The sequence below is a fragment of the Pelobates fuscus genome, chromosome 6 (genome assembly GCF_036172605.1).
Source record: "Pelobates fuscus isolate aPelFus1 chromosome 6, aPelFus1.pri, whole genome shotgun sequence".
Classification (NCBI taxonomy): Eukaryota; Metazoa; Chordata; class Amphibia; order Anura; family Pelobatidae; genus Pelobates; species Pelobates fuscus.
Window position 1 is genome coordinate 113,568,011 of NC_086322.1, and position 16,111 is coordinate 113,584,121.

General features: G+C 37.2%; 1 protein-coding gene across 2 annotated transcripts in view; it reads right to left on the bottom strand.

Annotated features, from left to right (window-relative positions):
* Window positions 1-16,111, bottom strand: part of GALNT7 (polypeptide N-acetylgalactosaminyltransferase 7) — a 147,747-nt gene that overhangs the window by 30,006 nt on the left and 101,630 nt on the right. Inside the window, exons 5-8 of one of the 2 annotated variants that reach the window (XM_063458167.1) lie at window positions 14,645-14,775; window positions 13,027-13,106; window positions 10,063-10,245; window positions 3,817-3,934 (exon numbers count right to left, since the gene is read on the bottom strand). In XM_063458167.1, coding sequence (XP_063314237.1) covers window positions 3,817-3,934; window positions 10,063-10,245; window positions 13,027-13,106; window positions 14,645-14,775 — 512 coding nt within the window. Of the gene's footprint in view, window positions 1-3,816; window positions 3,935-10,062; window positions 10,246-10,387; window positions 10,571-13,026; window positions 13,107-14,644; window positions 14,776-16,111 lie in introns of both variants that reach the window. The other variant, XM_063458168.1, reaches the window with a different exon arrangement.

Sequence of the window (16,111 nt, forward strand, 5' to 3'; positions counted from 1 at the left end):
CGAGGTCATGCGTTTAGACTGGAAGAAAGAATATTTAGTCTAAGGCAAAGAAGAAAAGGTTTTTTTTTTACCGTAAGAACAACAGGGATGTGGAATTCTCTGCCTGAAGAAGTGGTTTTATCAGAGTCCGTACAGATGTTTATACAGCAACTAGATGCATAGTTGCAAAAACAATATTCAAGTATATAATTTTTCAATGTAGGGTAAATGATTCCTGATCCAAGGATTAATCTGACTGCCATTTTGGGGTCAAGAGGCAATTTTTTTTCTAGTTTGTTGCAAAATTGGAAGTGCTTCAAACTGTTTTTTTGCCTTCTTTTGTATCCACAGCAAAAAACAAATATGAGGAAGTCTGAACTTGATGGACACATGTCTCTTTTCAGCTAACTATGTAACTGTTGCTCAATCTAACATACCCGCTTCTGCAGTCTCACATCACAGCAGCAGGCAAGTTAGGTTGAGCAGTGGTTGGTCAGTTATCAGTGGCTGCCCAGCTAGATACAAAAGTATTTTTCCCCTCAAAAAACAATATGCATCTTTAAAAAATAATAATAATTAAGTTTAATTAAATGTAACAAACATATTCATTGTATAGGCTATGGTACAGATAGTTTCTCCTGTCACTGCACACAATGAGTTAGAATTACTGTAATGTAAAAAAATTAGTCAGCTATAAGACTGCCCTCTCTGAAAATAGCAAGTTTTGCATCTTCCTTGCTTTCCAAGATCCATCATGTGCATGCGGCAAGAACGGTGAGGAGCAGCATCGATTAAATTATGTGATTTTCTTTCCTTCCAGACAGTTTAATATGTGGGCCTATACGTGGCAGAACGCATACTGCACATTCAATATAGAAACATTTAGAAGCAGTAATGGTGCAGTTTTGTAAATTATTCTTGTATGTTGCATATTGTAAGAAAATAAAGCTGGTAAGATATGTAACCGCATGAATTCCCATAAGATATCTTTCACAAGGGAAAGGCAAGACTGTAATATGCTAAAAATAATATGCATATTCAAAGACAATGCAGAACATGGCTCCGACATGCATGTAACAGGAAATCTAAGAAAGCAGGGATCCCCATGTTATATCTGCCCTTGAGATATACGTCTTACGGTATTTTATATTTATAAATAATTAAGCAGACTTTTGTGTTTATTTTGTTTCCACACACTCTACTCAATTATATCAGAGGTGAGAACTCTCTCAGGACGGGGTTTTATTACCTAGGAACTTAACCCTACACAAGCATTACACAACAACGACTCTATACTTCACCTACGGTACATAAAATTATGTTTCCAAGATAATGTTGCAAATATTTTAAATATGTTCCGGTAAATAAAATAAATCCTGTATGCATGTGATATGTGCACATTTGGAAAATTATTACATGAAATTATTGAATAGAAGAAGTGTGACATAGACCAAGGGGCAGGCAACCTTCAGCACTACAGATGTTGCGGATTACAGATGTTGCGGACTTCATCTTCCGATGCTACCCGTGAAGTGCACAGCGCTGCCCCATTCATATCAGTGGGACAGACTAGTAACATGATAGGGCTAAACACAAGAAGTACATTTGAATGTGTATTTGAGAAGCAGAAGTGTGGTTCTAGAACAGGCGAAATATAATGAATATATAAAAAGATAAAACTTTTTTCCCTACCTCTGTAGCCTCCTATATATAGACAAAGGGTATAGTGTATAGAAGCAGGGTTCTGTTTATGTGCTATATAAATCAGAAATGTCAGACTGCATCATCAAAGAAAAACAAAAATCAAAACAGATTTTCATTTGAAATCACAATATAGTTCCTCTATACACGGTGCTCGCTATGATAGGGTGATAACATGCACAAAGCAATCTTCATTGTGGTCATGACCTCGAAGTAACGCATGGTAAGTATAAATAAAACACAGACATTTTATTATGTATTCGTGTGCTTTTTGTTTGCCTAGCACAATGTATAGATGACATAAATCTCTAAATCAAATTGGAATCAGTCATTTTTGCATGACTGAGTCCCTTTCATTACATTACAGGATTCTAGAACTGTAGCTCTAACATGCTGTGTGTTGATGAAAATACAAGGGATTTCAGGATTAGGATCACAGGTTTACAATGAAATATTTTCTACTTTGCAGTGTGCAAAGTAGATTAAGCCCTGTCACAATGCTCTTTCTATTTACATTTATATCTTTCTGTTGGCAGACTTCATTTATTGGTGGTGTAAACGTGTTATCAACCTCACAAAAAAGGAAAAAAAATGCAAATATAAATAATTCAGAACTAATTAAGGTCCCTCTCTCATAATTTAAACTGACCAAAAGAGGACACTCCTGTTTTAGGGTGAAGCTAGATTTCTGGGTAGAGGGCTGACATTACTATTTTATGTTATGTCATGACTTAATATTTTTTTTTATTGTTTAATGAAGTTTTTTTAGAAAAACAGTTTAAAGAACTTTCTGCAGTGGAAATATACACTAGTGTGAAGCACACTGGCACCAAAATAGACATCACAATTTTTTTTTTAACTATTAGAGCAATGAGGAAATATTAGAAAAGAAAGTATGACTGTCCTTCAATTTAAAATGGCATTGTCAATAACTAGGTGCCCAAGCACAGGGATGCCTTCCTGAGTCCCCCACAAACGTATGTCGCCCCGGACTGGTGCAACTCATGGTTTCCAATGTTGTGCTAGTCCTGCCAGGTCTTTTTTTCATGGTTGGTGCCATCTTGGTGATTTTAAGATGGTGGGTGAATGGAAATTGTATCTACTACCATAGTTAACGGAGGCTTCTAATGGGCCTGTGTTGACCTGTTGCGACTGCTCAAGAGTCAACACAGAGAATCCATGACGCACTGCTCGCAGGAGTGACGAACGGCCACGCCAACATTGACAAAGGCTTTGTAACTTGAATAAAGCTTCACGCTCTGCAAGTTATACATAAGGGATGGCAATCCTTATGTGTAACTTGCAGATTGACACAAAAAAAACAAGGGGACATATTAATATAGGGGAAAAGGGGTGACCAAGCTGCCCTGGGATTGCTTGATAACTTTGGGTCTGCTGTGCTTTGGACCTGTTAAATTTTATAAAAGGGGCTCCATAAAATGTACAGTTAGTGAAAAACTTTAATTTCTGGAATTCTGATTAACTTGTTGAAAAGTTTTACCAAGCTTTGGCTTAATGAAAACTCAAATATAATAGCCACATTTTCAAAATCATAAATTGGAAATGTGGATGGGATACATGTGGGAAAGAAAATGATGGTCTGAGGGTGCCAGCTGGGGCATGTTATCCTAGCACGATCAATCTATTACAGCCATCCACAAACAGTGTAGAGTTGTAATCAATGGTTGGCTTGTGATATTTAAAGATAGCAGGACACTACACCTGAACCTCAGAATCTGACTGTGCCCCCTGACTTGTTGGACTTTGCAGATTTTCAACCCATATACTACACCTACAGAGACACATATGTAAGAAAAAAAAAAAACCCTTTAACCCCTTAAGGACCAAACTTCTGGAATAAAAGGGAATCATGACATGTCACACATGTCATGTGTCCTTAAGGGGTTAAAGGGGTCCAACTCCACCCTCTGATGCGGTTACCCAGTGACAGGCCTAAAACAACATGCAGGTTTGTCTTTTATGGCACCGAGAATCTAATGGTCTAATGCAAGACCAATACAAGACGTCAGGAATCCAGTTAGAGCAGACTAAGCATGTCTAAGAGGTCTATACACAGAAAACCAGACATTTTATTTCATGTAATCAGCTTTTTGATGTCAAAGAAGTTAGATTTACCTTGTAGGAAATTTCGAAGTTCTCACCGCCCCATATCTGAAGACCTGGATCATACAGGCCCAGCTCAAAGAAAAAATCTCTCTCAATTGCAAATAATCCTCCAGCCATTGCAGGGGACCTAGAAGCATAAAACAGTACCGTAAATATAATCTTAAATTTGAAATACAAATTGTAGATGAAACCAAGATTATAAAGGGACATTTGCTGCAAGCAAGCTGTGAAGGCACAGGAAGAGTAGAAAGACTTTAGAGAGTAGAGTGTTTAATTTATGGTCCAAGTGACCCTTTGGTTTATAATATCACCTTTTTAGAGGGAATGTCTTCCTTGAATAGTGTTCTCTATAGACTTAGAAGTTTACATTTCTGTAACAAGTTCTCATACAGAAAGCAGCAAATAGGAGGTTATATAACATAATTTGTACTGCATTTTGAGTTTCTTTTTTTTCTCCAATCATGAAATGGCAGTAGGTTTTAAAAAATAAAATAAAAAGCATATACTCTACTATACTCTTTTTCTCAGACAATGGGCCAGTCTTAAAGTAGAAATACAAAAATTGCACGCTGCCTGTCAACAAGAACACATTTTAACTCCAGCTGTTACTTATCCATTTTTCTTTACAAGTCAAATAGTTACTATTTCACCAGCTATGCAAATTGAAATACCATACATCTTTATTATGCGTGCATAATAGCCTTAATATGCAGTACAAAAAGTTTCTAAGAACACAGTAATCTAGGCTGGAAAAAAATATGACTCTATTCCTTTGAGTTCATCCTTTATATGTTTTATACTGTTGATCAATAGAAGGAAAAAAAACAAAATTTGTAGCAATGGCAAATTATGCCACAATACGTAAAAAAGCAAAAAAAAAGCACAAAAAACCCTTCTTGACTCCATAATGACAATCAGATTTGTCCTTGGATTAACAACCTGTTCACATATATATTCAATTATATCCTTTAATACTATGTTTGTTTCAAAAATAAAGAATGGTGTACACAAATATCTAAACTAATGCAAGGGAGCCAGCCACATATCCAAATTTATACAAGCGAGCCAGCCAATAAACCCAATTTGTAGTGAAAATACAAAATTACCTTGAAAGTTAAAACAAAGGAAAGGCATGAACATGTACTAGTACAAAAAATGATAAAAAAAAATAAAAATAAACATACAAAAAAACACAACAACAACAAGCAGAACCACAGCTTTAAAGACACTCCATGGAGCTCTTTCATAAAAATAAATTAGGCTAATATCATATCGTGCTGCACATCATGTGTTACAATGTGGTTAAATATTCCAATTATATAGCGATGAACATCATATGCCATTAAGAAGTTAAAAATACAGGAGAATATTTTAAAGGGAAACTATAGTGCCAGGAAAACAAACTCTTATTCCTGGCACTGTAGCTTCCCCTTCTGTCAAGGCCCCCTCCCGCAGCGCTGAAGGGGTTATTAACCATTTCAGTCACTTACCTGGCAGGTAATTTAATGCTTTCCTATGGGGATTCCGACGATGATGGAGATCCTCATGCATAGTGTGAGGACATCCAGTGTCGTTTAGACTACTAAAAAAGTCATCTAAGAACCCTGAAGTCCCTCTAGTGGCTGTCTGGTAGTCAGTATGTCTGTCAGTTTATTTCCCTGAGTATCTGCATGTGTGTCATTGTTTGCATCTGTGTATATGCATGTGTGCCAGTGTTTGCATCCGTGTTTCTGTGTATCTGCATGTGTATCGGTGTGTGTGTATATGTGTCTGTATATCTGCGTGTGTCAGTGTGTGTATATGTCTCTGTATATCTGCGTGTGTCAGTGTGTGTATATGTGTCTGTATATCTGCGTGTGTGTCAGTGTGTATATCTGTGTATCTGCATGTGTTTCAGAGTGTGTGTGTGTGTGTGTGTGTATCTGCTTGTGTGTATGTGTATGTGTATCACAGTGTTTGTGTGGCAGTGTATGTGTATATGTGCATACATGTCAGCATTCAAACGCTAACACTACACACAAATACATTTTGCATTTAAACTTCAACACTACATACAAGCACACTCCTTAATTGTGGCTGTCTGGTAGACAGCCACTAGAGGAGGACTTAATCCTGCAAGGTAATTATTACAGTTTATTAAAAAAAAAAAAATGTAAAAAATACATGCTCAGTTAAGGGTGATGGGAGTTGGCACCCAGACTACTTCAATGGGCGGAAGTGGGCTGGGTGCCTACAGTGTCCCTTTAGTGAGAAAAGTTTCTTAGGACAAAATATCAGGTACCTATGAATATATTGTAAAGGTATCCTCAGGGCCATCTTTAATATTGCTTGGATCCTGGACAAATATTAGTTTGGGCCCCCTGGACACTGCCCCCACTCATTCACCGGCATGCAATCATGCCCTCCTCCCCAACGCAGTGGTGGAAGTAAGTAGAGAGGGCCTTACTGCAAATTGTTTTTGGGCCCCCTAACGCAAGGGTGGTTAAAAGGTAGATCCCCAACTGTCATGCAGCTCCAACAATGCTCTACTATTTTCACATGCTTATAGGGTTGTATTTAGCACTGAGCAATGTTTGTTTTTTTGAATGTAAGCATGGTTTTGTATGGAGTAGGTTTGTGTGAATGCAGGGGTATGTTTGTATCTGGTGTTGGCATTTGAATGCAAATATGCATTTATGAGAAGCGTTAGTTTCTGAATGCAAGGGTGTGTTTATATATTATCTGTGTTGAACACAGAGGTGTGTTTGTATATAGTGTTGACATTTCAATGAAGGAGTGTGCTTGTATGTAGTGTTGAAGGTTAAATGCAAAATGTATTTGTGTATAGTGTTAGCGTTTGAATGCTGACATGTATGCACATATACACATACACTGCCACACAAACACTGTGAAACATATACACACAAGCAGAAACACACCCAGATACACAGATATACAAACTGATACACACGCAGATATACAGACACATACACACTGACATACACGCAGATATACAGACACACAGATTCAAACAATGACACACATACAGATACTCAGGGAAATATACTGACAGACATACTGACACATATACTGACACATAAACACACAGACATACATACATATTGACACAGATAGACATATATACATATAGGCAGACATACTGACACACACACATGCAAAATTTACACTAAGTCACCCTCCAGTTTGCTTTTTGCAGGAGGGTGGCTTCCTTGGGATCCAGTGGCAGGATGAGGCAGTTGGGAGTTAGGCTGGCCCCCTCCTCACTGCCTTCTCCTCTTCCCGTGCGGCTCCAGTCTATCGTGGAGGAATTGACAAGCATGGGTGCCTGGTCGTGCTGTTAAAGGGCCACAGCAGCCGACCAGGACCCTGCTGACATATGCCCACAGGGTAGGCCACCCCAAGGGCCTCCTTAGTGTGTGGTCTGGTGCAGCACCGGCAGATCCATTGGACTGCTTAAATAAACACATACACACAAGCAGATACACACACACAAAAACATGCAGTTATACAGACACATACACACACACTGACACACATGCAGATAAAGAGATGCAAACAATGACACGCATGCAGATACTCAGGCACATATACTGATAGACATATGGACAGACACATATACTGACAGTCATACAGACACATATACTGACAGACAGACATATTGACACCCAACAGACCGACATACTGACATGCGCACAATTTACACTTAGTCACCCTCCAAATTTTTGCCTTTTGCAAGAGGGTGGATTCCTTGGGATCCAGTGGCAGGCTGAGGCAGTTGGGAGTTAGGGTGGCCCCCTCCTCTTCCCGTGCAGCTCCAGTCTATCTGGGAGGAAGTGACAAGCAAGGGTGCCAACACATGCCCACAGGGTGGCCCTAAGTGTTTAGGCCATCCGATAGGCCTCCTTAGTGTGTGTGGTCTGGTGCTGCACCATGGGGCTACTTAAATAAATTTTGAAGCCCTCCAGGGGTAGCTAAGCCATTATAACTTCCTGCTGCCCCTTTTTCACCCCTCCATGGTGAAGAGGGAGTTAAAAATCCCTTCTTTCACTTACCACCTTTGCTGCTCCCCCTCAGCCAGCGGGGGGAGACCTAATGCGCACATGCAGCAATGGCCGCACTCCCATTAGGATTTCCCCACAGGAAAACATTATACAATGCTTTCCTATGTGGTTTTGGGTGATGCAGGACATGCATAGCGTGAGGACATCCAATGTCAGGTAAGTGACCAAAAGTCGCCTAACGGCCCTGCTATCCCTTTGTGACAGTCACTAAGATGGCTGTCAGCTGCATGATGGTGATTGGTGAAGGGCAGTGGGATACTTTAGCCACAAATGGCAGCCTGTCTGCAGGCCTATGCCCAGCTACATGTTCTACTTTGAGCTAAATTGGATTGTAGGAACATAATGAACACTACCCTAGACTACACTATCCTTTCTCTTACTAAGGGAAGAAAGCACAATATGGTGACACCAATGTCTGATATCTACCTACAATGCTTCTCACACAAAATGTTTATCTCGCTCTTAATTTACTTAGACTGAGAGCCATAAGAGAATTACACCTTAGACACTGTCCACACTTTCAGAGTCTTTCCTCTGAGAAATTCATATTTGTTACATGGACGCCCACTGACACATTCACAAGCACATGATTTGGGCACCTTTAGTGACAAGATCAGTGGGGTTTGGGTACTTGCTCACTGTTGCCCCTGGAACCAGTTTGTTAGAGATCTATAAGGCTTTATATTACTCGGACCATGTTGTCCTTCTTTAGTCCAAGCACGGTTTCCTGCAACATTTCAAAATTGTGCATTGGATGTGTTTATCTTAACACATTATTAATCATTATGCCATACACTCTCCATGCCTTTTCTGTGGTTTGTTTAAATCTACAGGCCCCTTTTCAGTCTTACAATATTCTTTCATTATAATTATTTAGACCAGCGCTGAGGAATATGTTGGTGCTATACAAATGCCAGTAATAATAATAATAATGTCTACTCATTGGCCCTATTAAGTCTTCCTTCTGCTACCTTGCTTTTATTTATTATACTAAAAACATGGTTTTGTCTTTTCATCTGATTTTATGTATTTGTAGTGTGCTAATACCACACTATTAAAAAAGACAGCTACAAGAAAATGTTGGGATGTTATACAAAGCTTTTTTGTAAACGTGCCAAGTACTAAAACACCTATTCCGAAAATAACAATACAAACTGCAATGGAATCACAGCGTAACTGCCCCCTTTAGGCTACATTATGTTTATCGATATACTTCTCTGCAATTAGAATGCAAAAAGTTGTAGAAACACGGATCCCAAAATAGAGCCTCCCAATCATTAAATGACAAAACTGCAAAGCAAATTTTGATGCTGAATAAGCAGTGTATCTTACACTGGCATAAGGTCTTCAAGAACCAGACTGTGTTCATTGTAAATAATTGTAATAGTCCTTAAGGGATTGATATTCCCAATTAAAATGCAAAAGCACCTCTAAATAGTAGGATTATATCACATTCGAATTCATGATACATACTGCACTTGTGAATGATGGTTACCATGGGATTTTACAATCAGATGGCTGGATAAGCTTCATGAGAAATGTAGTTCAAAACAACAAGAGTGTATATATTGTTAAATGGTTAATAGAAGTTATTAAAGGGTCAGTGATGCATAAATATTAATCTAGTTAATATAAAATAACAACTTAAGTTAATATCACACGTGTAAAATCCATTAACCCCTTAAGGACACAATTTCAGAAATAAAAGGGAATCATGAAGGAATATATCCGCAATGTGTCCTTAAGGGATTGCTTTGTATGTATTTTGTATTTTAATAAATTATACATTTATTTTAGAGAATCGGAATGTTGTATGCCAACAGTCTAATTTGTATTATTGCCCAATCAGAACACAGCTGGACTTTAAATAATGGTAATTGGCCAGAAAATGCATCAGGTTAAAATGAACTAATGGCAGCCTACAGTCAGCTATAAAATTAATACATTTTAGTGCTAAGTTTCATAACATGAGCAAGCAAGCTTAAACTTTATATAAGTGCTCTTTTCTACAAAATGAAATTACGTTTACCGTAATTATTATTATCTTTTTAAGTGCAATGGCTGAAAGTTTGAGTGAGTGAATTAAGGCCAAGTGGGAAGCACCAAGAGGAAGAAGTGTTAGAAGAAACGTTAGTATTTAGTATATAAATACGTGACATGGAAGAGAAACCCATAAGTGATTTTTAGTGATTACCGATATGGCTCAGTTTTTGTTTTTCTCAGTTCCTTCTCTTTCATGGTCAAGGGTACACGTTTCCAAAGCATACTCCAATCCCATGCGCCTCTAGCAAACCCATCTTCATCTCCACCCCCTTGTGGTATTAAATGATAAGTGTTGCCATCTATCACATCTATCAGAGGCACAGTGCATGTGGTTCTGCCGAGTTGTGGTGATGCGTGATGAAAGGATCGACATGGAGGACACACACAGGCAGGGACAGACGATGAGATGAAGAAGGGGACAAAAAAAAATGAAAAAAAAACATATTTAGACAAAAATATATAAATCACATTTTTACCAATAAGGTTCTGTTTTATGTTTTCTTTTGGCCTTTTCCTTGTCGCTTAATGGAATGCGTTTCCAAAGCAAGCTCCAGTCCCAAGCACCTCGAGCAAAACCATCTTCATCACCACCTTGCTGTGGTTCAATGGTATAAACATTCCCATCAATGTAATCTATTAGAGGAACAGTACAAGCAGTTCTGCCAGGTTTCCAGGAGGGAAAGAATAAAACACCATAAAACAAAACAATACACAACTTAATATTAAAAAAAAAGGAAAGAAATCTAATTGCGCAGTTCGCGTTCACAAAATATTCAAAAAAGTGGAAATTCTGTTAGATGATAAAAGTACTTACAAAACAGCCCTATCACAGTTTCTTTAGTATACTAAAAACCTCTCTCTCTAGATTCTGTTAAGCACTATATCTGGTCATTGATTTCCTTGGGTGTCAACTTTATTTCATTTCTTGACACAAATTATTAAATACATAATTTTTTTTTTTTTTTTAAACGTACAGCCAGGTTTTCTAAAATAATATTACTGTGCTAAAACAAATGTAAGTAAAGAAAATCCACAACTATACACATTAAAGAGTTAATACTGTGTGCGATTACAACACGCCAGTCTACAAAACATGTGAAACATGGAGGGCATGTCGAGGCTTTGCATTTTTAAGCTTTACTGGTTTTATTGGCCATCTCAAATTCTTTTATTGCTCTTTCTTAGATTTCAAAGTCTTAGATTTATTCTCACTGTGCCAGACAATCTCTTTCAGCACGGAGTATATTTCTGGAACAAAACCACTATTTATTTGGATGTTATATATCAGTTTAATCAGCAGTTACAATCATGTAGGGAAATACAGTTCCACTACAATTTAAAATAATAAATAAAAAATCTGCACCAAAGGGGATCAAAAGTAATCAGTTCACATCAATAGGAAAGCTTCAGAGGTGATATAAAATGTACATTGTAATGATAATCAACTCTTGGTTACAAATTTAGCTGCAAAATGTATGGCTCCAAAAGATGAATACTGATTTTACCTTATGCCTACTTTAAAAATGAATGTGCGATCATTTGAGGTAATTTAAAAGGGGTTTTAAGACTAACCAAGCACAATTTTCATATTGAATATTATCAAGACAATCCATATGCCATTACAAAAGTCACAAAACATGCATTTAAATAAATTTTATGGGTTTAGTGTGTGTTACATATCTTTATTTTGAGACAAAGATACCAACTACAGTTACTACAAATTGGTAAAGCAATAAAATTCACGGTGCACAATATTTACATTAAAAAATTCTCTCTCACTCTATATATATATATATTTCTTTATTCTACATTGTACTGTACGGTGAGTGCATGCATAATCCTATAAGAACTGTCCCCAGCTGGAATATTAATGTGACACTGGCATCCCATACTAATTGGGTAAACTTTTGTCCCTGGAGTTTAAAAGTACCAAGCATTTTATTAACGCTATCTTTTCCCATAGACATTAAAGATCGCCATACATACAGCTCCTTGATCAAGTGCTGCGGTATAAGCTGGTGTAAACAACAACAATAATAATACATCCCTTTATCTAAAAGACTGTGTATGGATAAACTAAAGTGATTATTTATATTCTATACAACGTCTGAATTGTTGATTACTAGCTACTATGAGCAGCTACTCTTTGACCAGATATAAATTACGGTAATATCAATGCTGTATGTATTTGTATTTTATTTAAAATATTCACTACTTCAAGGTTAGAACACAGACCCATACAACTCTTTTCCATGATTATTTTATTGTACAACAAAGTTTAACTAATAATTTAAAAATAGAATGACAGACTGCATTAAGAAATGCATTTAAGCTGATATGCTGACAATCGGTATTTATGCAATTTATGCCGGTGTTATATTATATATATATATATATATATATATATAATAATGTCCAAAGCTTGCACTCCAGTTCAGCAATCTATGTATAGCCCGGTGCTTGTCGGCATAAATAATAAATATAGCGATATGAAAAGCACTCCAAGGACTTCGTATAAGGTGAAAAAATAAACTTAGCTTTATTCAGCAACTGCCAAAAGTGATCGACGTTTCAGTCCTTTGTCAGGACTTTCATCAGGATTCTGATGAAAGTCCTGACAAAGGACTGAAACGTCGATCACTTTTGGCAGTTGCTGAATAAAGCTAAGTTTATTTTTTCACCTTATACGAAGTCCTTTGAGTGCTTTTCATATCGCTATATATATATATATATATATATATATATAGATGGCAGATCTTCTTACCACACTCTGCTTGCATTTAGTGAACCCTGGCCTGATTTTGTTGTTCTATCAACAGACAATATTCTAGAACAGTGGTTCTCAACCCAGCCCTCAAGTAGCCCCCGACAGTCCAGGATTCAGGGATTACATCGTTTTGTCTAAGGTGTTTTTAGAAAAAACAAACAAAAAAAACACTTTAGACACAACAGAGTAATCCCTAAACTCTGGACTATTAGGGGGTTACTTGAGGAATGGGTTGGGAACTCCTTTTCTAGAATACAGTATGCCAAACCCCCGAGACCCCAAAACATTTTGCACAGACATGCAATACTGTCCATTGATACAGGATCTAAAATATGGTTAACACTTTACCTGTCTTTGGCAATGGGAGCAATTAATGCTGGATACCAGTTTATTCCCACCTCACAGTGTGCATCTAGATAAATTAAAACCTAGAAGAAAGCATGAAAATTGTTCAAGTTATGTTTTTTCAAGAAACAACAAAAAGATAGAACAATGGGTAATACACTGTGCACTATGGGTTTGTGTGGCTAGGCAGCCCAATCACTAATGGAATGGTTGTAGTGCATAATTGTAAAATAGCAAACAGGTATAAGCTGTAAACCTCAAGTAAAAATATAAAATCACTTTTACGCTAAAGATGGATTGTTTGTTTTATTTATTTATGTGCAACCATGCAATATTGATGACTATGAAAGCTCCAGTTACTATTATTGTTTTATACAGTTGTTGTACTTTGTGAACGATCATAAATCAAAACAAATTTCTCATGCAATCATTGTTGCTGTATCTTTTCTTTCTTTGCGTGGAATCGGTCAGGTTTCAGTCTTGTTATACTGTGGTTGTTCTTCTTTATTGTGCACATGTAAAAGTTATTTAAAAACACATGAATTTCCTTCTTGCACTAAGAGGCTGACAACTGGCGGCATGTGCGGTGTAACTTGATTGAAAGCAGAGGTCAGCGAATAGGTATGTTACATATGAGGTGTAAGGAAGAAGAAAGAAAGGCTAAAACATGTACAGCGGCACGGTCACCCCGAACTTACCTTTCTCCCATTGTGTCCTCTTCTCTTCCTCTCTCAGAATCCTTTCTTCTTTTCTGATCTAGTTTTCTTTAAAAAATTAAAGTAGGGACTTATGTATTTTTGCTACGCTTGACTTATTTTGACCCAAGGAGAAGCTTATGTCAGCTACTTTTACTGTGCTAGAGAAAGTACTCACTCTTCTCCTTGAACACAGAAAATGGAGTGGCTCATCCTTTGTTCAGAGAAGGTCAAGTGTAGGAAAAATACTTTGTCTTATGTTTTAAAGAAAACTAGATCAGAAATTAAGAAAAGAAGAACAGATGCTGAGAAAGGAAGAGAAGAGGAAACAACAGGAGAAATGCAAATTCGGCATGACAGTGCCCCTTTAAGATAACCTTTGGGCAAGTCTTTGGAAAGAAGAGTCGTAACTTGAAAAAACAGAAGTAGAAATCATATAGCATAGAGAGCATTAGGACTAGAATTTTAGTTATGAAAAATAAAGTGTGACTACAACTGGTTAAGGCAATTTATTAATAAAATAGAATATAATTATGTATTTTTTTTAAAATGAGAGAGTGAAAGAAAAGTGAGGAAACAAAGGATAAACAGGCAGACAGACAGATACCCAAGATTTTCATGGTCATTCACTACGGAATTTTAAACTTTAGACCGTTTGGGGAAAAACCATCGGTTATATTTTTTCAGTTCAGATAGTGGAGCCTTAAACATACAATTCCTGATAAGTTATTGAAAATGCAGCCAGCCAGTAGATGTTTACTCTTAACTGATTGTGGGTGAATTGTGACTTAATTTAGTACACCCATGGGTGCCCCTAGGCTTTATTTCCATCTAGTAATCAAACACAAGACTATGTCATGGTGAAGACAGACAGACTTAGCTGACAAGTCCTTCTCTTTTAGTGCAGAATGGTGTACATTTCTTACCTGACCAAGTTTGGCCTTTAGAGCTCCGATGCTTCTAGCCTGGATCAGTCCTTCCCTGCGTTCATTGCGAAAGACCTTTACAAGGCCATTCCACTGCTTTATATACTCTTCCAGTCTTCCCTTCAAATGGTCTGTGAAACCAGACATATGTAATTGGTATTAGCCCAAACTTATCACAGTGTGACAGCACCTGGAAACTGAATGGGGACTTAAAATCCTTTTCTACAGACTGGAAAGCAGGCCGTTTTCATTGACATGAACATTGGGTTGGCACAGTAGACACTTGATTCTGTCTCATAAATGAACATAGCAATGGCATTTGTGCTGCAAGTGGATGAATAAAATACATCTGATGGCCTTTTCACAGAAGCTTGCTGATTTACATAATCTTCTGAGGATGGTTTAATAGAAAGAGACAACTCTATTCATTACATAAGTGATATGCAAAGGATGATTTCACTGCAGCTTTATAAACAAGGCAGGTCTTGGCCAAATAATTAACCTATTAAGAAACACCACAGTATAGAATGTATTAACCTTATATGTCTACACTCATGTCACTCCAAAATATTGCAGAAATTATCCAAAAGGAGCAATTTAGGGGCAAAGTTCTAAAAGTGGGCCAGTCACCATGGAAACCAGTACCTAGTGATATCCACTTTTAGAACATTTGCTCACATTTGTTTCTAATTCAGGACAACAAAACAATGAGCAGTGCCTGAGGATAAAAACAGTGAGGTCTAAAAAAATATTTTTGCACATATACTGTAAATATGCTTTCTGCCAGCCATTTTGTAAATATACAAAAGTGAAACAAAGAAAACAAGGAAGATATTTGCAGGTACCTTGTGTTATGGAAGATAATTTGTGTCACATGACAAAGAAAAATGAACACTTTTGTTTTGCTTTTTGTTGTTGTTGTGAAAACATTATCTTTTTCTAAACCATGACAGAATCCCTATAACAGAGTGAAGCCGATGAGCTTCTGATACAATACTGGCCCCAGGCTGTGTTTTTTTTTTCTGAGAGACTGTGATATTTATTTTTTCCCCTCTTTGTTCATTGATAGAAACAAAACGCACAGAAAGACAAGTTATAAAGGAAGATGAAAAATATAAAAGATTTCAATGTGATACAAATAGACATGTGATTATTTGCCTTGAAGACAGATGTGGTCCTTGATAACTAGACTAGAGAGGATTATTTCAGTTCAAAGGGTACACAGCATCAAGAGTATATCTGACGGGAGGGTTCTCAGTTTTGAAATACTTGTGTCCCACTAATTAGAGAGTTCGGATTCAGGTTTTTCATGCATTATGCTGGGGTACATTTTGAGGTGGTGTTTGTGTTTTTTATATTACACAACATGTAGATGCGATACAACAAACCCAACATATTCAAGAGACACTCAAAGGATCATAACTACTAAGGCTTATTGCAGTTGTTCTGGTACCAGGAAGCTTGCTC